The sequence below is a fragment of the Mobula birostris genome, chromosome 1 (assembly GCF_030028105.1).
Source record: "Mobula birostris isolate sMobBir1 chromosome 1, sMobBir1.hap1, whole genome shotgun sequence".
Classification (NCBI taxonomy): Eukaryota; Metazoa; Chordata; class Chondrichthyes; order Myliobatiformes; family Myliobatidae; genus Mobula; species Mobula birostris.
In genome coordinates this window covers 50,323,556-50,346,878 of record NC_092370.1, presented here as the reverse complement: position 1 = coordinate 50,346,878, position 23,323 = coordinate 50,323,556, and the positions used below count along the sequence as shown (strand labels likewise).

Below are 23,323 nucleotides of genomic sequence, written 5' to 3'. Positions count from 1 at the left end.
AAATGGAAATGTTTCCATTTTGGCATCTGTGTTAGAAAGATCGTTTTGCAGAAATACCAGAATATATTCAGTTATGATTCTGGCACAAATGTCAAAGGAATGATAATACTGTCTGCTTTACACATCATTGTAATTATATAACTGAGATAATTGTAGAGGAAGCCAGTCAATGTATGAATTACCTTCTGGCAAGAGAAGCAGCTTAAGTAAATAATGGTGTAACAGCAATAATAAGCATGATTTGCATTTAAAAATCAGTTATATACTACAATTGATGGGTAATAACAGCTGAATATCAACAAACAATTTACCAGTACTTTGGAACATTACATCAATTAAACATGTTATATTGGGAAAAGTACAAAATTTCACCAATTTATTCTTTTCCTGCCAAAATATGATTTCATTTTTTAGGAAAATCCCTTTTCATCAATTATATTTTTGTTCCAAAAGAACATTTCCACTTTTCCCATAATGCAGTGTGTTACTGCCTAATAGAATCCACACACAAAAGAAAACCTGGGAAGGAAAAATATCAATCAGCTGATCCAGTAAAAATACATATGTGTGCCAGCATAAGAACTACTTTTGTATGTTTCAAAAATACTATCTGAATGTGTGTCTTCTACTGCAAGAGTTCTACTTGAACTGAGCCTGCACAGCTTTAACTGCGTGGAAATAATTCTGCCTCTGCCAAATGATATTGCCAGTTGAGAGCCTTTTCAACGTCTTCATCTCATCTTTAGTCATTATTCCATTTTCCATCTATTTAATTAATTTGTTGATAACCCAGTGATTTATTAAGACCTCATTGCAGAGGGAAGAGAAACTAGGAATTGGATTTAAGTTCATGATTGCAATGCCAATAAACTAAATGCTTCACGGCTAACAATATAAGAAGAAAATAAAATTTTTGCCTGCTGACTTTCATACAGTAAAAACAACTAATTCACCTTGAGAAGGTGGTGGTGATTCATCATCTTGAATCAGTGCAATCCTACTAATAAAGGAACCCACACAATGCTTATTGTTTGGTGGGTTTCGGGATTTAGACCGTGCGATGATAAATACATTTTCAAGCCAAGATGCTGTGTGATTTCACATGAAAGTGGTCATGTTCCCATGCAATCGAACTCCTTGGTGATAGGTTTTGGCACAGGTTTTGGAGGTGCTATCTAGATAACTGCAGTAGGTTAAACAGACAGTACAGATTGCAGTCAATGTGCAGCGGTGGTAGAAGAAATTAATGTTTAGATGATGCATTTGAGTACTCTGGTTGATACCACGTTTTTTGAGAGTTGTTGGAATAGCACTCATCTGGATATGCCTTATAGAAGGTGGAAAATTTTTAGAGCAGGGGGTCCTAAACTGGGGCCCACGGACCCCTTAGTTAATGGTGAGGGTCCGTGGCATAAAAAAAGTTTGGAAACCTTCTGCTTTAAAGTGCCATGAAATAATTCATGAGCACAGATCTTCACTACTCCATTTGGGAGCAACACATAAATTGCTGGAGGTACTAAGCAGGTCAGGCAGCATATACGGATGGGAATAAGCAGCCTATGTTTTGAGCCGAGACTCTTCATTAGCCCTGAGTGAAAAACAGAGAAATACCAAAGGAGAAATCAGAAAACTGGGATGGCTTGAGTCTTGAGACCAGGTGACTGTTATGTGTTCACCCAGGTAACGCTAAAATCACTGTCCATGTCTTTAAGTGACGTTATTTTTGCACGGATGGAGTAGAAAGAAGAGTTGCCATGATCTAAAGAGAACAATATTCGATGCTTTTCCCCGGTTTAGTGAAGAAAGGTGAATAATATCTGATAATATCCATGTAAATTTGTTTATAAATCTAGAATAGCGTAAATTTGATATGTTTTACACGTGGATGCTTTAGACTTTCGCGAGTAAGATATCAACGCTGGAGAGTATGGTTGGGCAAAGTTCCTTATTGGCCTAATAGGTTACTCTTTTTAGTAATTTAAACTCCAAGGTAATTTTTTGTACAAGTTTACTTTGGTCTTGTGCGGATTGGTGATAATATCTCCTCCTCGCTGATAATCAACACTGGCGCACCTCAGGGGTGTGTGCTTAGCCCACTGCTCTACTCTCTCTATACCCATGACTGTGTGGCTCCACATAGCTCAAATACCATCTATGATTGTACCATCTACCATTGTTGACAGAATCTCAGGTGGTGATGAGAGGGCATACAGGAGTGTGTTATGCCAACTAGTGGAGTAGAGTCTCAGCAACAATCTTGCACTCAACGTCTGAAAGACGAAAGAGCTGGTTATTAACTTCAGGAAGGGCAAGATGAAGGAACACACACCAATCCTCACAGGGGGATCAGAAGTGGAGAGAGTGAGCAGTTTCAAGTTCTTGGGTGTCAAGATCTCTGAGAACCTAACCTGGTCCCAACATATCGATGCATTTATAAAGAAGGCAACACAGCGACTATACTTCATTACAAGTTTAAAGAGATTTGGTATGTCAACAAATACACTCAAAACTTCCATTGTATTGTTTTCAGAATTGCCACTACCATATTGGTTTTGTATATTTTGTTTTATTTATTTTCATACTGCATACGTAACATGGGTGTGGACCAAAATTAAGCTGAGATTGTTACAACAGGAACACACATCAAAGTTGCTGGTGAACGCAGCAGGCCAGGCAGCATCTCTAGGAAGAGGTACAGTCGACGTTTCAGGCCGAGACCCTTTGTCACATGTTTACGTTGTTACAACAGGAGCTGCTTTTTTAAAAAAAAATTCATTATGTCATTTTATTTTGATACACTCTTTCTGTATTAAAACTTCTATAACAGAAAAAGGAATTAAAGAGCAGAAAAAGTATTTGTTGTCCCACATGTGTATTTTCCCCAGGCTACAAAAGATAGACTAGGAAAAGATGGCAAATTTTCTCCCGAGGAACATGAGATGTGTTAAGCACAGGACATTGACAATTGTATGAGCACAAATTTCATTCAAACAAATGTCTGGAAGCCAGAAATCATTATCTACCTCCTTTGTCAAAATCTCTGCTCGCTAGTTATAAATTCCATCCCTCTTTCTAGCAACAGACAGAACCTTACTAGCCTTTGTTAACTGGGAGCCAGAATTGAGTTTTCATCCTTATCGATGCCTGTCCCAATTCTGACTCTTTGCAGTTCTTCAGCAATAGTTAGCGCTAACCCCTCCTTATATAGCTACTGATTAAATTTATTCCTCTTTTGTATCTTTAAGTACAATTACACCAATATTATTTTGACCAAGCACTGTATATCTTTGCTCTTCCAAAGCAAAGCTTTTGAACTTGACCAACACCATCACGTCACCTGTTCTATGTTGGATCTTGGTGTCCTAATGTCTCTTTAAATGATTCCGGGAATGAGAAGTTTAACATATGAGGAACATTTGTCCGCTCTTGGACTGTAATCCTCGGCGTTTAGAAGAATGAGGGGAGAACTCATAGAAACATTTCGAATGTTGTAAGGCATGGACAGAGTGGATGTGGCAAAGTTGTTTCCCATGATGGGGGAGTCTAGTACGAGAGGGCATGACTTAAGGATTGAAAGGTGCCCATTCAGAACAGAAATGCGAAGAAATTTTTTTAGTCAGAGGGTGGTAAATCTATGGAATTTGTTGCCACGGGCAGCAGTGGAGGCCAAGTCATTGGGTTTACTTAAGGCAGAGACTGATAGGTATCTGAGTAGCTAGGGCATCAAAGGTTATGGTGAGAAGGTGGGGGAGTGGGACTAAATGGGAGAATGGATCAGCTCATGATAAAATGGCGGAGCAGACTTGATGGGCCAAATGGCCGACTTCTGCTCCTTTGTCTTATGGTCTTATGGGTTGAGATTAATACTTGGTAAAAATCCTGCAAAGTGCACTGAACTTGTATTGCTCTATTAAATGTTATATATAAATGTAAGTTGACAATGCAGCATATCATAAACCTTAAATCTATTATCTATACATAGGCTGGAGTGAATATTTTCCAAGGAGAACGTCATGCTTTTCAGAAGGCTCAGAGACATGGGAAACAAAATGATGTGCTTATATCAACAAACATTTAAAGACAGTTGGCAGCTGTGTTGTAAAGTCACAACCCAATCAAACGGGGTCAGTTGCTATTAGAGTAATAATATTCAAATAACAAAATTGCATCTTTGTTTTTTTTTCATTTTTCTTTTATATAACATAAAATCTTCCTATTACAGATCGATCCTCAGACAAACATTTTCATTGCAAACCCTGCACTTCTGAAGCAATGACATTTTTGTCCGATTAGCAATTTCCTTCTTTGACTTTCACATTTATTCTCACACTTCAGCAGTTTTTGTTTTTGATTTTTGTAATTACTCTTCCAGCCTTTCTCAATTGCTCACTCAAAGCAATATTCAGTGCTCAATCCTGTTCTCCAACCATTCATAGAAACATAGAAAACCTACAGCAAAATACAGGCCCTTCTGCCCACAAAGTTGTGCCGAACATGTCCCTACCTTAAAAATTACTAGGCTTACCTATAGCCCTCTATTTTTCTAAGCTCCATGCACCTATCCAAAAGTCTCTTAAAAAACCCTATCGCATCTGCCTCCACCACTGTTGCCGGCAGCCCATTCCACGCACTCACCAATCTCTGAGTAATAAACTTACCCCTGATATCTCCTCTATACCTACTCCCCTGCACCTTAAATTTGTGTCCTCTTGTGGCAACCATTTCAGCCCTGGGAAAAAGCCTCTGACTATCCACACGATCAATGCCTTTCATCATCTTATACACCTCTATCAGGTCACCTCTCATCCTCTGTCACTCCAAGGAGAAAAAGCCGAGTTCACTCAACCTATTCTCATAAGGCATACTCCCCAATCCAGGCAACATCCTTGTAAATCTCCTCTGCATCCTTTCTATGGCTTCCACATCCTTCCTGTAGTGAGGCGACCAGAACTGAACACAGTACTCCAAGTGGGGTCTGACCAGGGTCTTATATAGCTGCAACATTACCTCTTGGCTCCAAAATTGTACTCCACGATTGATGAAGGCCAATACACCGTACGCCTTCTTAACCACAGAGTCAACCTGCGCAGTTATCCAAAACCTCAGGTTCACTGTTCTATGATACATTTGGGTTCAGCATTTCTTTTTTCTTGAGTTGACTCTCAAAAATTGCTTAACTCTTAGAACTTTCAGTTTTCCTGCAAATTTAGCTATTACAAATCCTATTTTTGGCAATGGTTCATTGATGTTGCCTCCCATGATATAGTGATTAAACATGGTGAAACATGGCACATGCCCTTTCAAGTTTGACTTAAAGAGAAAATGTCAGTGGTTTATTATTGAAGCTAGCCAGCACCATTATGGCAAGTGAACCACACTGTGTGCCTTTGCACCATGTAAGAGGAGAAGAAATTCAATTGATTAATTACGTGATCCATCATCTGAGCAGCCAGGAAAGTAATCTGGAAACAGAATATTATTTAGAACACAGAACATAGAAATCTACAGCACATTACAGGTCCTTTATTCTTATACTCTATTTCTGGTTGGTGCAACTGTAACGAAACCCAATTTCCCTCAGGATCAATAAAGTATGACTATGACTACGACTTTGGCCCACAATGTTGTGCTGACCATGTAACCTACAAATAATTTGTGGTCTATAATACTCCCATTTTACTAGCTCCATATGGAACAAGGAAATTATTTAACAATAAATGATTAATTTGGTTAATATTTAAAAGTCATTATCAAACAATATTATTAATTAACATGGTGATCTCAAAAGCCTGTGGGATGTCTATGTGATGATCAATAAACTTTCCTGAACTCATTTAAAAAACTCAATCCCATCCAGTCCTTTTATAATATAGGAGTCCCTGTCAAGATGTGGAAAGTGGAAAATCGCTTACTATCACAACCTTATGTTTCTTGCAACAGTCTATGATTTCTCTAAAATTTTGCTCCTCTAACTCATCCTGTTGGTTGGGTTGTCTATTATATAATCCCATTAATTTTGTCATCCCTTTCATATACCTCAGTTCCACCCATTTAGCCTCAGTAAATTAACTCTCCAGTCTGTGCTGTGTGAGTACTGCCTTAAGATTCTCCCTGACTTGTAACGCCTTTAATCCCTCCCACTTTATCAAATCTAAAACAACGGAACTCTGGAACATTGAGCTGCCAGTCCAATCCCTCCTGCATTAAAGTCTCAGTAATGGCTACAGTCATAATTCCACATGCTGATCCATGCCTTAAGCTCATCTGCCTTTCCTACAATACTCCTTGGATTGAAATATACACAACTCAGAACATTAGTCCCACCATGATAAATCTTTTGATTCCCAACTTTGTATGTTGCTTTAACAAAATCTTTCTCCACAACCACTCCACTATCTCTCCAGTGCACTGGATCTTAATCCCCACCTCCACATAAATCTAGTTCAACCCTTCCTACCCCACCACCCCCCAGCCTCCATGTAGCACTAGTAATCAGTCCCACAAGGATATTAGACCCCTCCAGTTCAGTTGCGAACTGTCCTATCTTCCCATCTGCACAGGTCCTACCTTCCCTGGAGAAGAGCCCAGTCTATCTGTCTGTTTAGGTACCATATCCGATGCGGACTTTGGTGACCAGGGTTTTCCATATCCTTCGTTTTTTGGATGACTTCCACTTCCTCGATGTGTAGCCACCTGGCTAGGCTTTTGATGTACATAAGCCAAGGTCTTCCTCTAGGCTTGCTCCTCTCAATCTTTCCAGAGAGTATGAGTTTTTCTAGTTCATCTTTCCGCATGATGTGTCCTAGGAATCTGAGATGTCTTTCTCTTATTGTTGGTATGAGTGATCGAACTGCTTGGGCTCTTCTGAGAACTTCTTCATTTGATGTGTGTGTGGTCCATGATATTTTTAACATTCTCCTGTAGAACCATAATTCAGCTGCTTCTAGTCTCTTTTCCATTGCTGGTGAAATGGTCCAGCATTCACTTCCATAAGTCAGGATAGAATAAATGTAGCACTGCAGTATTCTGTTTTTAGTGTACGTGCTCATCTTTGTCTGTTAATATGGTCTTCATTTTTTGGAAACTTCTGTATTTGATAATGGTGTCGCATCTGCCATTACTTGTTATAAGGCTGCCAAGATATCTGAATTTGTTGACTTGTTTGATGTTTGTATTTCCGATCTTGATCACACATTGTGGGATGTTTGCCTTTCTGGAGATGACCATGCTTTCTGTCTTCTTGGTGTTGATTGAGAGGCCTCTGCAATTACTTTCTGCTGCCACTATAGTGAGTAGTTCTTTAAGTTTTGTTTCTGAGTCAGCTATTAGTACAATGTCATCAGCATATCTGATGTTATTTATATTATGGCCTCTCATTGTGAATCCTTTGATGTCTTTGATACTTCTCAAGATATTTTCACTATACAGGTTGAATAAGTCTGGCAAAAAGACACAACTTTGCCTGCCTCCTCTCATGATATTCACATACTCACTTACTTCTCCTTCTATTCTGATTGATGCTGTCTGGTCCCAGTATAAGTTTCTTAAGAAATGTATATCTTTCCCAACTATGTCAAGATTTTGAAGCATTTCCAGAAGATTTTGCTGTCTGACAGTGTGAAAAGCTTTTGTATAGTCGATGAAACATAGGTAGATGTCTTTTCGTACCTGGATGGCTCATTCATGGATCATCCGTAGCATAAAAATTTCATTTCTAGTTCCAGTGTTTTCCACAAAGCCACATTGTTCTTTACTGATTTCTGGTTTTATACAGCATCTGCTCTCATCATGATTACTCGGAGAATAATTTTTGCCACGTGGCTCATCAGGCTTACTGTACGATGTAACTCACATTCTGCTGCTCCCTCTTTCTTTAGAAGTGTGATGAACACTGATTTACTTAAATCATCAGGTATCTCTCCATAATCATAGATTTCATTTGCTATTTCTGTTATTTTCTCTATTCCAAAACCTTCTAAGGCCAGTATCATTGCAACAGCAATGTTGTCTGGACCAGTTGCTCTGTTATGTTTTGTCTTATTTATGGCTGCTGGAATTTCTGATTTTAGTATGCTAGATCCTTCAGGATTCTTCTTTATGTTTGGTTTTTCTCCTCTTTGGTCTTCAAAAAGTTCCTTTATATATTCTGTCCATCTGTTTAGGATTTCCTCTTTGTTCATTTCATTTTTAAAATCTTTTTTAATAATTATTATTAAAGATCAACAAAATATACCTTAAGGTAATCAAGTCAATATGTCAATATGTACAATGAAGAATTAAATTAGCAAATAACTGATTAACAAAGCTAAGCAATATATCAATAATAAGAAGAAAAAATAAAGTGTTAAGAATATTTTTTGAAAGAAAAAAAGAAAGAAAAAAAAGAACCCCTACTAACTAAGAGAAAAAAACCCCTACTAACTAAAAATAAGCACAAAAAAAACATTGGGAGCACAACCCCAGAGCCATACATCATACCAACTTCTATAAAAGAAAAACATCAATCCGCCAACTCAAATCCATTTAAACAAAAATCGGAAGGAAACCATATTAATTAACTCAAATCAGATGATAGTAGGATTTCCTCTTTGTTCATAGTTAAGCTGCCGTCTTTTGATTGATGCATCCACTTGCTGAGCAAGATAATTTCCCCGTTAGTTCTTTAACCTTCCTGTGTTCCAGGGTGATGGGTTTGTAGCATTTCTATCTCTGAGCATTTCTCATTTAGCCATCTGTCTTTAGGTTCTCTGAATTTTCTTTTTATTGTCTTATCAAATTGTTTGTATTCTTTGTTGTCTCTTGGTTTGATGGTCTGTTTTTGTTGCATCAATTGTATTATATCTTCAGTCATCCATTTCTTCTTACTTTTCCGTTATTTTCGTGGGATGGTTTCTTTTGCAGCTACAACGATGGATTCCTTCAGTATCTCCCAGGAAGATTTACCTCCTTCACCCTGCAGCAATTGAAAATAGTTTTTCACCTTGATTGTGTATTCTGCTTTCAGATGAGGGTTGTTTTGTAGTTGCTGATAATCCAGTGGTTCTGATCTTTTTGGTTTCTTTAATTTTCTCACCTTTATTTTCACTTTGCAAATGACTAGTATATGGTCACTTCTACAGTCTGCTCCAGGGTAGCTTTTAGATTGAGTAATCGAGTTTTTGAATCTGTTATTGATTGTTATGTAGTCGATCTGACTTTTGTTGTTCCAATCTGGGCTTCTCCGTGTCCATTTCCTTCTTGGATGTTGTTTAAACCAAGTGTTGGTGATTATCTGATTGTTTTACACCATGATATAAGCTTTTCTCCTCTTTCATTTCTTTTTCCCAATCCTTGGTCTCCAACAATATGGTCTTCTCTTCCCTCACTAACTTTTGCATTGAAGTCGCCCATGACTATGATGGCTTCTTGTGATTTGCATTCTTCTAGTGCTTTGTCTAAGGAGTGGTAGAGGCATCAATTTCTTCCTCTGAGCTTGCCATTGTGGGTGCATATACTTGGACGATAGGGATGTTGTTTTGTTGTCCTTTTAGTTTGATTAGCATCATTCTGTCTGAGATAGGCCAGTATCCGAGCAGGCTCTTGGATGTTGCTTTGTCTAAGATGATTGCAACACCCTTTTCATGTTTATCTCCACCAGAGTATATCATCCTGTAGTTGTCTGATTGGAATACTCCAGTGCCTTTCCATCTTATTTCACTTAGGCCTAGGATGCTGACTTCTAGCCTCTTCATTTCTAATTTTATGTTTTCTAGCTTACCAGCTTGGTGCAAAGTTCGAACATTCCAAGTGGCAATTCGCAGTCTCTTGTTCTTGCAGACAGTAGTGGTATGACGATCCAGGCTCACCTGTATGTTTACATGATATCCCGTACCGAGTGAGGAGTCTGCACTATTTGGAAGTGGGCTCCCATTTACACTGTTGTCTTTTACATTTGTGTATATATTAACCATGGTTGTACTAGGGATAAAATACAAGAAGTAGCTTCCCCTCGCTTGCTTCCGATGCAGTGTCTTTAAAAGACGGGTGACTTGACCCTGACCATTTTCCTATTAAAAGGATCTACTGCACAGCGTCTGAGAAGCAGGAAGCATCGATTGTGTTACTCACAACTTGCCTTCTGCTTCATCCACCACTTGCATTCCATGGCTTCACTGTAACTGTAGGCAGGGAGGCTAACAGCTGCTACACCTTGCCTAAGGGTGACCTGGAGGTAGCTGTGGTTAATGGTAACCTCATTACCCAATGCAAATGTTCCACAGCCAGATGTAGTTTATCCTCATACCCAGAGATAAGAAGAGCCCAATGATCCAAAAATCTAAAACCCTTCCTCTTGTACCATCTCCTTAGCCATAGTTAAACTGTACGGCTTCACTTGCATGTGGCACTGGTAGCCAACCTGAGATCACAACCCTGAAGGTCCTGTTCTTTAACACTAGCATCTAACTACTTGAACTCCCTTTGCAGGACCTCGTCACACTTCCTACCCATTTCATTTGTACTGTCATGGACCACGACTTCTGGCTAATGTCCCTGACCTTGGCACCTGGGAGGTAATATACCATCTGGGAATCTCATTCTCATCCACAGAACCTTTTGTCTGTTCCCCGAACCAATGAATCCCCTATCATTACAACTCAACTCTTCTCCCCCCCACAACCCTTCCCTTCTGAGCCACAGAGCTGGATACCTGACTGCTGTGGCTTTCTTCTGCCAGGTTATTTAGGTCATTCCCACCCACACCAACAGTACCCAAAGGAGTATACCTGTTATTGAGGGGAACAGCCACAGGGGTACTCTCACTGACTGCCTATCCCTTTTTCCCCTCCTGACGGTCATCCATTTACCATTGTCCTGCACCTTGAGTGTAACTACCTTCCAGTTGATCCAACTCCAGCTCCAGCTCCAATTCCATAACAATGTCTGAAAGAAGCTTCAGCTGGATGATCTTCTTGTAGACGTTATTGTCGAGGACACTAGAGGTCTCCCTGCCTTCCCACATCTCTAAAGAGGAGCATTTCACTATCCTGTTTGGCATCCCTATTGCTCTGACAGTGCAGATGGGAAAAATAAATAAATAAATGTTAAACAAAATTATCTGCTTATAACTCTTACTTCTCCTTGCCAAACCCTTTATGAGCTAAAGTCTGAACTCCTACTCTAACACTGGCCCACTCACACAAGTGGCCACTCCACTTAAAATTAACTTATTTCTATTGACCTTAGCTAAGACCCTAATTATACATAATCCAAGGTCTCCAAGTGAATTGTGATATGCAGAATGTCCCAACTGCACATCTTCACTTCTTTTGAACTCTCTCTCACACTACGCAATCCAATGTCTCCACAGGAACTGTGGCATAGGGAAGGTCCCACTGCCCTACTCACTTCCTTTGAACTCTCTCTCCCACAACACAATCTAATGATCCAATGTCTCCAAGGGAAATGTGGTACACAGAATTCTATTGGAATTGGATTTAGGAAGCATGTACTTCCTGGGTGGGGTTGAAAAGACAGAAAATGTGGTACAAATTACAACAGGAAATAGAGAAGGCATATAAAATGAGGAAAGTTTTTCAATTATCATGGAGGATTTCAACAGCCTCATAGGAATTTGTTAAATGCCTATGAAATGACTTATTAGAAAAGTTTGTGGTCAAGCCTACTTGGGAAAAGTCAATTCTGAATTCAGTGTTCTACAATTAACTAGATTTGATTACAGAGCATAAGCTAAAAGCACCCTTAGGAGGCAGTAATCATAACGTGATAAAATACATTCTACAGGTTCAGAGGGAGAAGCTGAAGTTGGATATAATCGGTGTTACAAGTTACAATAGCTTGAACAAGTTAGGTCTTTATTCTTTGGAGCATAGAAGGTTGAGGGGGGACTTAATAGAAGTGTTTAAAATTATGAGGGGGATTGATAGAGTTGATGTGGATTGGCTTTTTCCTTTGAGAATGGAGGAGATTCAAACAAGAGGACATGAGTTGAGAGTTAAAGGGCAAAAGTTTAGGGGTAACATGAGGGGGAACTTCTTTACTCAGAGAGTGGTAGCTGTGTGGAACGAGCTTCCAGCTGAAGTGGTTGAGGCAGGTTTGATGTTGTCGTTTAAAGTTAAATTGGACAGATATATGGACAGGAAAGGAATGGAGGGTTATGGTCAGTGGGACTAGGTGAGAGTAAGAGTTTGGCATGGACTAGAAGGGCCAAGATGGCCTATTTCCGTGCTGTAATTGTTATACGGTTATATGGTTACGCTTGAGTAAGGGTAACGATAGAGGAATGAGCGAGGAGCTGGTCAAAATTAATTGGAAGGGAACTAAGGAAGCCTTTTTTGGTTGGCTGTCAGTGATGAGTGTGTCCTGCAGAGATCAGTGTTTCCACATAGAGTGTTAATAACAATCTGGATAACAGAATTGATGGATATGTGGTCATGTTTGTGAACAATACAAAGGTAGGTGGAGGGGCAGGTATTGTTGAGGAAGCAAGGAGTCTGCAGAAGGATTTAAACAGATTAGAAGATGGGCAAAGGAGTGGTAAATGGAATACAGAGTAGGAAGTATAAGACCATGCACTTTGGTAGAAGGAATAAATGTCTAGACTATTTTCTAAATGGAGAGAAAATTCAAAAACCAGAGGTACAAAGGGACTTGGGAGTCCTCGGGCAAGATCCCCTAAAAGTTAATTTGTAGGATGAATTAGTAGTAAGGATGGTAAATGTAATGGTAGAATTCATTTTGAGAAGAATAGAATGTAATAGCAAGAATGTAATGCTGAGGCTTTATAAGGTCATGGTCAGTGCGTATTTGGAAGATTCTGAGCAATTTTCAGCGCCATATCTAAAAAATGACGCCCTTTAGAACAAAGATGAGGAATCTCTTTAACTAGAGGATGGTGAATCTGTAAAACTCATTGCCACAGATGGCTGTGAAGGCCAAGGACTAGACTCTCCCAAGATAGGAAACACCCTCTCGAAGTCCACTTTATCTAAGCCTTTCAATATGCAGTAGGTTTCAAGGAGATACCCCTGTCATTGTACAAGTAAGTCAAAGTTACATCAATAGCCAAGGTGGTGAAAAGGGAATGAGATGCTTATCTCTGTTTGTCATGGCATCCAAGATTTGGGACATTATGTTACATTTACTTAAAAAGTTGTCCAGGCTGCACTTGAAGTCCTTTGTGTAGTTCTAGTTGAACCACTTTAGGAAGTATATCAAACTAGAGAACGCGCTAAAAAGATTCACAGGGACGTTGCTAGGATTGGAGGCCTTTGGGGAGGTTGGATAGGCTAGGACCTTTTTCTCTGGAGTGAAGGTCTCAACTAAGAGTTGAGATGTTTATATATTTATGAGGGACGTTGATAGATAGGATCTCTTTCCAGGATTGGCAAGTTTAAAACTAGAGGGGATAGATGTTAGGTGACTGGGGAAAGATTTAAATTTGATCTGATGGGCATGCTTTTCCACACTGAGGGTGGTAAGTACAAGGGAGGAGCTTGCACTGGATGTGCCAGAGGCAGCTACAATTGCAGTGTTCAAAAAATGTTAGGACAGGTTCATGGATCATTGAAGTTCAGAGAGGTATGGGCCAAATACAAAGAAATGAATTAACTTAGATTGGCATCTTGATTGGCAATGGACAAATCACACTGAAGGGTCTGTTTCCATGTTGTAAAACTATGAATCTATGAAGGGAACTATGAATCTTTGAGAAGGATGAACTGTATTAGGCCACATAGGCTTCTTGATCTAAACATATCTGTGGAATACTAGATTTAGTTTCCTTGAGGAAAGATTCAGACTGACATTCATAAATAGACCACATATTTCTGGTGGGAAGTTAATGAAGTGAAAGGCACACCTGCCCGATTGTTTATACATGGTGTCTCTAAACTTAAACTCCGTTTTATATAGAATCAACATCCCTAAAGCAGAAGCAGATGGAAGGATAAAAATAACTATATTATTAAGGAATGCTGAAAGCAATTAGGATTCTTTTTTGTTGACTCAAAAATATTGACCTTAATTAGATCAACAAAAAAAACTCCTTTTATTTTTTTTTATTTCCAACAGGTGATATTCCATTTGTCATGAAATACAAGTAGCTCAGATGGCTAAACCTCAATGTTAATGCAATAGTATGAAATGCAGACTGAAATCCTAGATGCCATATGGCAGAAACATGCTTAACAATTATAGGTGCCATTGATGTGCTGGAATGATGGGTAATTAGGCAGAACCTCTGCTGCCCTTCATTGGCAATGAGGAGATTATCAGAAAAGCAGGTGTTTCATTAGCTTTTATTTTCTAGATTAGAAAGGAATATGTGAACAACACACACAAAATGCTGGAGGAACTCAACAGGCCAGGCAGCACCTATGGAGAAAAGTACAGTTGACGTTTTGGGCAGAAACCCTTCAGCAGGACTGGAGAAAAAAAAAGGTGAAGAGTAGATTTAGAAGGTAGGGGGAGAGGAGACAGAACCACCAAGTGATAGGTGAAACCTGGAGGTGGAGGGATGAAGTAAGGAGCTGGGAATTTGTTTGGTGAGATGGAGTGAGAAAGGGAAAAGGGGATGGGAAATGGAGAAGGGGGGAGGTGTCGAGGGGCATTACTAGAAGCTTGAGAATTTGATGTTCATGCCATCGGGTTGGAAGCTACCCAAATGAAATACAAGGTGTTGTTCCTCCAACCTAAGTGTGGCCTTGGCACGACAGTGGAGGAGGCCATGGATGGACATAACGGAATGGGAATGGGAAGTAGAATTAAAATGGGTGGCGACTGGGAGATCTCATTTGTTCTGGTGGACGGAGCATAGATGCTTGGCGAAGCAGTCTCCTCTATGTGAAGTTTATTATAATCAGTCAATGTTAAACTGTCAAAAGTACATTCACCAGTTCAAATATTTTATTTATAAAGATGTACTGGAAGGTGCAAAGGGTTAAAATAAAGGGACCCAGGGAGGTTACTCTGTTATTGATATCCTCAACTGAACATGCTGATCTTAATGGCACAACTTATTGTTACCTTCATAGAGCTTTGTGCCATAAAGATAGAAGAAAAGATTATGTTTTAGACGTCATGCAAATGTACCTACATGTTGATGGTTTTTCAGAAGGCTTACTTTTTGACAGCTTAGAAATTTGACTAAGATACATTTGCAAAGCATTGTGTATTTTGCAGTATTAAGCAGCCAGAAATTGATACTTTCAGAGTGAAACATGAAAACAACTTCTTGTGGCATTTAGTATCACACTAGAAATTCAACTTGACACTTCCTGGTGTCATTCCCCCTGTGCCTATGCTATGATGCCAGCAATGGAATTGGAATTGGATTTGATTTATTATCATCACGGACAGTGAGATGGAGAGCATTGAGGTATAACATGGTAAAACCATAACAATGCAGAATAAAGTGTAACAGCCTCAGAGAAGGAGCTGTGCAGGTAAACAAGAAGTATAGAATCATGACAAGCTAGATTGTTAGGTCAAAAGTCCATCTTATTTTACTAGCTAACTATTTAATGTTCTTATAACAGTGGTTAGAAGCTGTCCTTGAGCATGATGATACGTGATTTTAGACTTTTTCCCCCCAATGGAAGAGGGGAGAGGAAGTTTCCTGGGGTGAGTGTGGTCTTTGATTACATTGATTTCTTTACTGAGGCAGAGAGAAGTATATACAGTCATTTGTTATGCAGTAGTTCTTTTGAAGTACAGTTCAGAAACTTGGACTATGGATGGCAGTGATTGAGCTACGATTATTTAGCACTTCCAACACAACATGATCTTATTAGCACAATGCTGAAATAAATGCCAACCAGTTTAGTAAAAGACTTGTCTTTATCCTTGCCCCACCACGAAAATGAACTCACCATACCATCATCCCAAATCTACAGCATATCCGCATAATTCCTTCATCAGTCCCTCTCTAATTTCTCAACACCTCTCTCCTCAATGTAACACTAGTCCACATCAATCAACCATCACCAAATGTCGTTTCTGCAATCAGATCTCCACCACATTACCCTCTCAAGATCCTATTCACTACAATGATGTGAGTACTACCAGGCGATATTCATTAAGGCAGCTCACATTATTCTTCTGAGGCACTGGTATAATTGTTGCCTTTTGAAGCAAGAGGGAACTTCCACCCATAGCAATGAGAAGTTGAAAATGTCCTTGAATACTCCCACCAGTTGGTTGGCACAGGTTTTTAGAGCCTTACCAGGTACTCCATTGAAACCTTCCGCCTTGCGAGGGTTCACTCTCTTTATGGAGAGCCTAACATCGGCCTCTGAGACAGAGATCACTGGGTCATCAGGTGCAGCAAGGATCTCCACAGCTGTAGTTGTACTCTCCCTTTCAAAGTGGGCATAGAAGGCATTGAGTTCATCTAGTAGTGAAACTTTGCTGACATTCATGCTACTGGGTTTCACTTTGTTGAAAGTAATGTCTTGCAAACCCTGCCGGAGGTGTCATACTTCCGATGTCACCTCCAACCTCGTTTTAAATTGTCTCTTCACCCTTGAAATAGCCCTCCGCAAATCATACCTGGTTTTCTGGTACAGGCCTGGGTTGCCAGACTTGAATGCCACAGATCTAGCCTTCAGTAGATGATGTACCTCCTGGTTCATCCACTGCTTTTGGTTTGGGAATGTACAGCAAGTCTTTGTAGGCACACACTCATCCACACAGGTTTTAATGAAGTTGGTAACAACTGCAGCATACTCATCCAGATTAGAAGTTGAATCCTTGAATACAGTTCAGTCCTCTGATTCAAAGCAGTCCTGTAGATGCTCCTGTGCTTCCCTTGTCTATACCTTTTTGGTCCTCAGTACTGGTGCTGCAGTCTTCAGTCTCTGCCTATACTCAGGGAGTAGAAGTACAGTCAGCTGATCAGACTTCCCGAAATGAGGGTGTGGAATAGCACGGTAGGCATTCCTGATGTGGTGTAACAATGGTCCTGTGTGTCATTTCCTCGGTATTGCAAGGATCTTACTTAGTGATTACTTAGTGATTTTTTCCGACTGGCCTCATTAAAATCTCCCAAAATGATGGTGAAGGCATTATGGTGTGCTATTATCCAATACTGTACTGCTGATATTCTGCACAATGGAATTACATTTTCCATCACTTATGTAATAACTGTTAAGTGTTGGGAAAGTAAACAATGGCAATGGGATGTCATTTTGTAAACATTTATTAGTGAAGCAATTAAATAAACCTGCCTGTTATTGAATGCAAACATGAGAAATGTAAGTTTAAGTTGTCTGATGAAGGCACACTTTATGTTCCAATTGTAAGGAAGGTGTTTGGGGTGGAATTGCAAGGAAAGTGTTCTGAAGTCAACCTACGTTTGCACAGCTCTAGGTATTGCTTTGGACAAGTACAGGGCATGTATCGTCAATGTGGGAGGGAAAATGCACACAAGGACAATTTAAAGGGAATGTGACAATGCTGAGGATATTAAGTTGATAAAAAAAAATTCTAAAGCCTTTCTGAACAGTTTGGGGAGTATCTCAATCCACCTCCAACCTTCACCAAATCTCAAGGAGAGCCCTGAGATGAAACAGAAAAACCAAAGGGTAAAAGCCTGAAAGAGCAATCTCGTGTTTAATATAATAATAATAATAATAATAATAGGCATCTGTTCATCTCATGAGACCATGGATTTGTGCCTTGGAAGGTTTCCAGGCCGTAGGCCTGGGCAAGGTTGTATGGAAGACTGGCAGTTGCCTAAGCAGCAAGTCTCCCCTCTCCATGCCACCGATGTTGTCCAAGGGAAGGGCATTAGGACCCATACAGATTGGCACCAGTGTCGCCACAGAGCAATGTGTGGTTTAGTGCCTTGCTCAAGAATACAACACACTGCCTCAGCCAAGGCTCGAACTAGCGACCTTCAGATCACTAGACAATCGCCTTAACCACGTGGCCATGCACCAACACGTATTTAATATAATACTACATGATACCACCAAGCTTGTTGCTGATGGATTCATGACAATGGCATGTTTGCTCATCCAACACATCAGCTGTTGAACGGAATTCAAAACAGGTTCAGTTTCTGAGTTTAAATTGCACAGGATCTCAGGGAGGCGAGACATAGAAAAGGACAGCTGTCTTCCATGATCAAGCATCAGACTGATAATCATTTAATATTTAAACAGGTCTCCTGCTTGATTGATGAATATTCCTTTTTCCCAACAATTCAGATTCCAGTAATAAAAATAAAATTGAAAAAAAGGTAAAAATCCAATATTCATATCCAGATATAATTCACCTGATCTAACTTTAAACAGGTCTGATACGAAATTTCATGTTATTTAATATTATTTTTATTTAAATAAATCTAGATATTTTTATTTTGAAATGTGCTGAAATGAAAGGGAAAACAATAGAAGTTTAGAATGCATTCAGTTTGACCCTCAGAATTTCATTAGTGCTTTATGGGAGATAATACTTAGCTACCTGAAATTAGAAATTGATATTATTGGGACTGAACACCCATACAAGTGATTCTGCAGATTAGGGAAATCTTGAACTGTGCACACAAAATTCTGGAGGCACTCAGAGGAAGAGAGAAGTGAACACTCAACATTTTGGGCTGAGAACCTTCATCAGGACTGAACAAATACAGGTGGCTTTAGGCCCAAACTTTCCCAATGGAAATGGTTTTGAGAGTCTTCATAATTTAATGATGTGGAGAGATACTCCAGGGAATTTGAAGAGGCCTCTGTGAGCCCTATCTCACCACTGATTAAATTAACTGGCCCTTCAATTTACGTATGAAAATTAAGGGGTGAAATTAATTAACAATGTTGAAGCAAATGTAACCCTGCAGAAAAGTGAAACCTGATTTCTGCCCAGTGTCTCAGAGGAAGCATCTGCTTTTAGCACTATTCTATCCAATTTGCTGCAGGTATTTGTATTCCTGTTGTGTAGGGATGTGGATAGATTAGCAATGTGGAGATGCTACCGAGTCCCAGATGCGTGAGGCTTTCTTTGGAAATTCCATTCAAAGCACTACTGAGTTCTCAGGCTCTTGCATTAATAGAAAGAGTCCAAAGAATTTCAAAGACAGAAAAAAGGTACAGAGGTGCATTATTAATATAACAAAGATTTCTCAAGTACTTTGATTAATTTAGAAAGTATTAATTTTTACTTACAGTTGCTCCAGAGACACAAGCCCTTTAAATGCTTGCCTGTCAATTGTACGAATGTTATTCTTGTACAGGTAGCTAAAAATAAATCAGAAAATGAAAATCAGAAATATTGTTCAAAGCCAGTGTCACATTTATGATACAGATATTTCTAATTCCGATTCTTTCCCCTTCCTCCCGTAACAGGACAGCACAGAGCAGCATAGGAACAGGCCTTTCGGCCCACAATATCTGTGTTGACCATGATGCCAAATTAAGCTAATCCCATCTGCCTGCATATGATCCATATCATTCCATTTCTTGCATGGTCTATGTCTGGCTAATTCTTCTTTAATATATTTCTTAGACACTTTTAATCAACTCCATTTAATGCCATAAAATCCTCAGAATCCTCAGTCTCGGCCTCATGAATCCTCTAAAGTTCAACATTATGCATTTATTCTACATTGCACAGTGAAGCTGGGCCACAAACAGCTAACCACATGCATGACATATGTTCTTTGTTCTATTGAGCAGGAAGCTCAAAGTTATAGACAACTGATTTGTTTAAAAAATGAAATAGAAAATGCTGAAAATGCTCAGCCCATCAGGCAGCAGCTGTGGAAAGGAAACAGATGAAAGATGTTGAACTGAAATATTGGTCTGCTTTCTCTCTTCACGGATGTCACTTGACCTATTGAATATCCCCAACATTTCCTGAATTACTTTGGTTCTACCGCATTTGTTTTCAAGATCTTTTAAAATTTCTGTCCACTCTGTGTGTTTGATTATAGATCATGGTGACAAAAGAATCAGCTATATTTTGCTCCAACAGGTGAATGTGTGTGCCACACATATTTTTCAAACCATGTAAACAAGCACAAACTAGCCACACGTTAAACTGAAAGCCTTTATGTGACTTGGAAGTTCCTCTACTTTGAGAAGAACTGATAGACCAATGTACACAAATCAATGCATTCACACAGACTTAAGGAACTACTGTAATCTGTCAAAATTCAGGGATGAATTTGATTGTTTCCAGTTATCCATTGATAAAGTGATGGCATTGTTTGTTCTGGTAAACTAAGTAATAGTTTATCTGCTCTGTACATGAATGCATTGAAGCAGGAATATAATGCTAAGGTTTTATAAGGCACTGATAAGGCTTCAACTGGAGCATTGTGAGCAGTTTTGGGCACACTATTTAAGAAACGATGAGCTGACATTGGAGACGGTACAGAGGAGGTTCAAGAAAATGATTCTAGGAGTGAAAGGCTTATCATATGAGGAGCCATTGATGACTCTGGGCCTGTACTCACTGGAATTTAGAAGAATGAGGGGGGATCTCATTGAAACTTATCAAATGTTGAAAGGCCTAGATAGAGCGGATGCGGAGAGGATGTTTCTTATGGTGGGGGAGTCTAGCAACAGAGATCTCAGCCTTAAAATAAAAGGGACATCCATTTAGTACAGAGATGAAGAGAAATTTCTTTAGCCAGAGGGTAGTGAATCTGTGGAATTCATTGCCACAGGTGGCTATGGAGGCCAGGTCATTGGGTGTATTTAAGGCAGCGTTTGATAGGTTCTTGATTAGTCAGCACATGAAAGATTACGAGAAGAAGGCAGGAGAATGGTGTTGAAACGGAACTGGATCAATCATGATGAAATGGAGGAACAGACTCAGTGGGCCTCATAGTCTAATTCTGTTCCTATGTCTTATGGTCTATACAGCATTGCAAATTGGTTGTTTCTGCTAACGTTTTCCACTGCAGCCCAAAAACAAATTGGAACGACATTTTTCAGACTGCAGTGACCTTTATAGCAAATGACAGCTTGTGGCTTCTTAACTTGCTGGCTCAAACCAGGTGCGTAGCACTCTACGAACTCTGCAAATGTAATCAGCAGCACTTGCTTTACAATATCCAAGCCATCATGAGACAAAGTAAATTCAGTCTTATGGAAGGAGCCAAACACATGTAGATCACACTTAAGCAGAGCAGGACAATCAGATATGGAAATGTATGTTAATACAGTGTGCAAGATGTTTCATTCAATTGGCAGATATTTATAACAACATTCATTTACTCAGCCATTCTGAATTCAAAATACATATGAAGGTGCTCAGTGAGGCATAATTTATTCATGAACATTGAAGCAAAAGATATCTACCTGAAGTTAATCCCCAGTGTTTTAGCCTGCTTCAGCAAAAGTGACCTGCTCTGTCCATGGCTGCTTAGCTGAAATGAGGATTATATTAGTGCTGCCCAAATATGCACTGTGTCCTAGCAATTTCAGTACATCTCTTTAAACTTGCACGCATAGAACCCAGAGAAGGAAACTGTGAGTTTCAGAAATCATGATACAATTGCTACAGACTTCATTTTCTGATAAAACTTTATTACATAGTTCGTAGCAATGTACTTCGTAATTTTACAAACCATGGAATTTCTAATTAAACCAAACCACACGAGGTAACTACTGTGCTGGTTACTAGAGCCCTCATTTAACCTTATTCAACCACTGGAAAAATCAGGTTCCTGTCAGAAACCCTTTTAAAATCTTATCCAATAGGATAGCAAGTTAAAAGCAATAAAATGTAAAATTGAGAAAGATACAAATATATCACTTTCCCCAGTTATTCTAAGGTACAGTGACTAAAATCAATCCAATAATCAAAATATTGGACATATCAGAATTCAAATAGTGCACTTACAGGTATTTCAGGTTGTCCAGGCCTTCAAATGCTCTCCTTGGTATTCTTTTGATTTGGTTGTTGTTCAATAACCTATAAATGGAGAGGGGAAATAAACACTCTTGATTTCCATAATATATGCTGCACACACAATAAAAAATATTTCCTCCATAAGGACTGGGTTCAAATGTGACATGCACACAGAAAAAAAGCAATCGAAGATTCTGTATAAACCCAAGAGACTGGAAATGCTGAAATTGCAGCAAAACAAAAATTGTTCAAAGATCTCAACCAGCCAAGCAGGCTCTGTGGGGGCAGGCTTGTTAACAAAATTGTGGGCTGAGACGCTGTGTCAGTCCGACATCTCAAAGATTTTTTTTACTATTTTTTCTTATTTGACCAGATACCCATGATTTAGACCATAAAACCATAAGATATAGGAGCCAAATTAGGCCATTTGGCCCATCAAGTCTGCTCCCCCATTTCATCATGGATGATCCACTATTCCTCTCAGCTGCAATTTCCTGCCTTCTCTCCATCTCCCTTCATGCCCTGACCAAACAAGAGTCTATCAACCTCTACTCTTAAGATCTAGCCTATGAATGGTTTAATTTGCTTCAAATATTAAATGCCCTCTTTTAATAAAAAAAAAGGAATTTTGGTTTTTGAAGCTGCTTTGAAATACGTCTGATGATTAGAGACATTTGGAAGTAGTGAAATGTTATTTAACAGTGTAAGCTAAGAGGTGGTTTTCAGAGTAGGTAGCCCTGTCCAAGGACAAGACACCACCCAGACTGTCATTAGGAGCTGTACAGCCACGAAAGGCTAATTCAGCCAGCAGTGTAGTGGGGTTTGTTAGTAAGTAGGGAAAGGGGAGATGACTGAGAGTCTTATCCTGGTCATTAATGACAAGATGGCATACGGTCACAGAACTCACAGAAAATTTCTAAACGGTCTCCCAAGAATACAAATGTACTTTTATTACCAGGAACAAACAGGATAGTTTGGAGTAGATTTTCAACGTTCCAGCCCAATTCTGAAATTCTCCAGTTTTCATTCTGTACACAGGACACAAGCTGAACACTTACTCCTTTGTCCTTTTCAGGAAAGTAAACAGTAAATTGTCTTTTTTCTACAAAAATACTACAATGAGACAGTCCAATGACAACTTTGGTATGTTATAACTTGGTAATAACTTGTCCATTCAAGGCAAAGTAACATGCGACAAATCATTCTTGGCAGTCAGAATTTGTACATCCAAACAAAGCTTTCTTTTCAGCTTTATTATCATACTGAAACTACTGAATTAAAAGTATGCACAAAAGCAGAAGAACGTTATTTTAGACAGGTAGCCAACTGAAAATTAATGAGATAGTGGTGACTGTCTTTCAAGGAAGTTTATTTCAGCTTTAAATATTTTCCCTCCACTTTGTTCCATGAACATCACCCTCAACAGATGCTCTTGTTCAAAGTGCAGTTCTGTCACCTCAAGTTA

The 23,323-nt window shown here is 39.3% G+C and overlaps 1 protein-coding gene across 3 annotated transcripts in view; it reads right to left on the bottom strand.

The window, feature by feature from the left end:
- Positions 1 to 23,323, bottom strand: part of LOC140196191 (peroxidasin homolog) — a 569,369-nt gene that overhangs the window by 247,821 nt on the left and 298,225 nt on the right. For all 3 annotated transcript variants that reach the window (XM_072254973.1, XM_072254982.1, XM_072254999.1), the window contains exons 3-4: positions 21,850 to 21,921; positions 19,164 to 19,235 (exon numbers count right to left, since the gene is read on the bottom strand). In XM_072254973.1, coding sequence (XP_072111074.1) covers positions 19,164 to 19,235; positions 21,850 to 21,921 — 144 coding nt within the window. The remainder of the gene's footprint in view (positions 1 to 19,163; positions 19,236 to 21,849; positions 21,922 to 23,323) is intronic.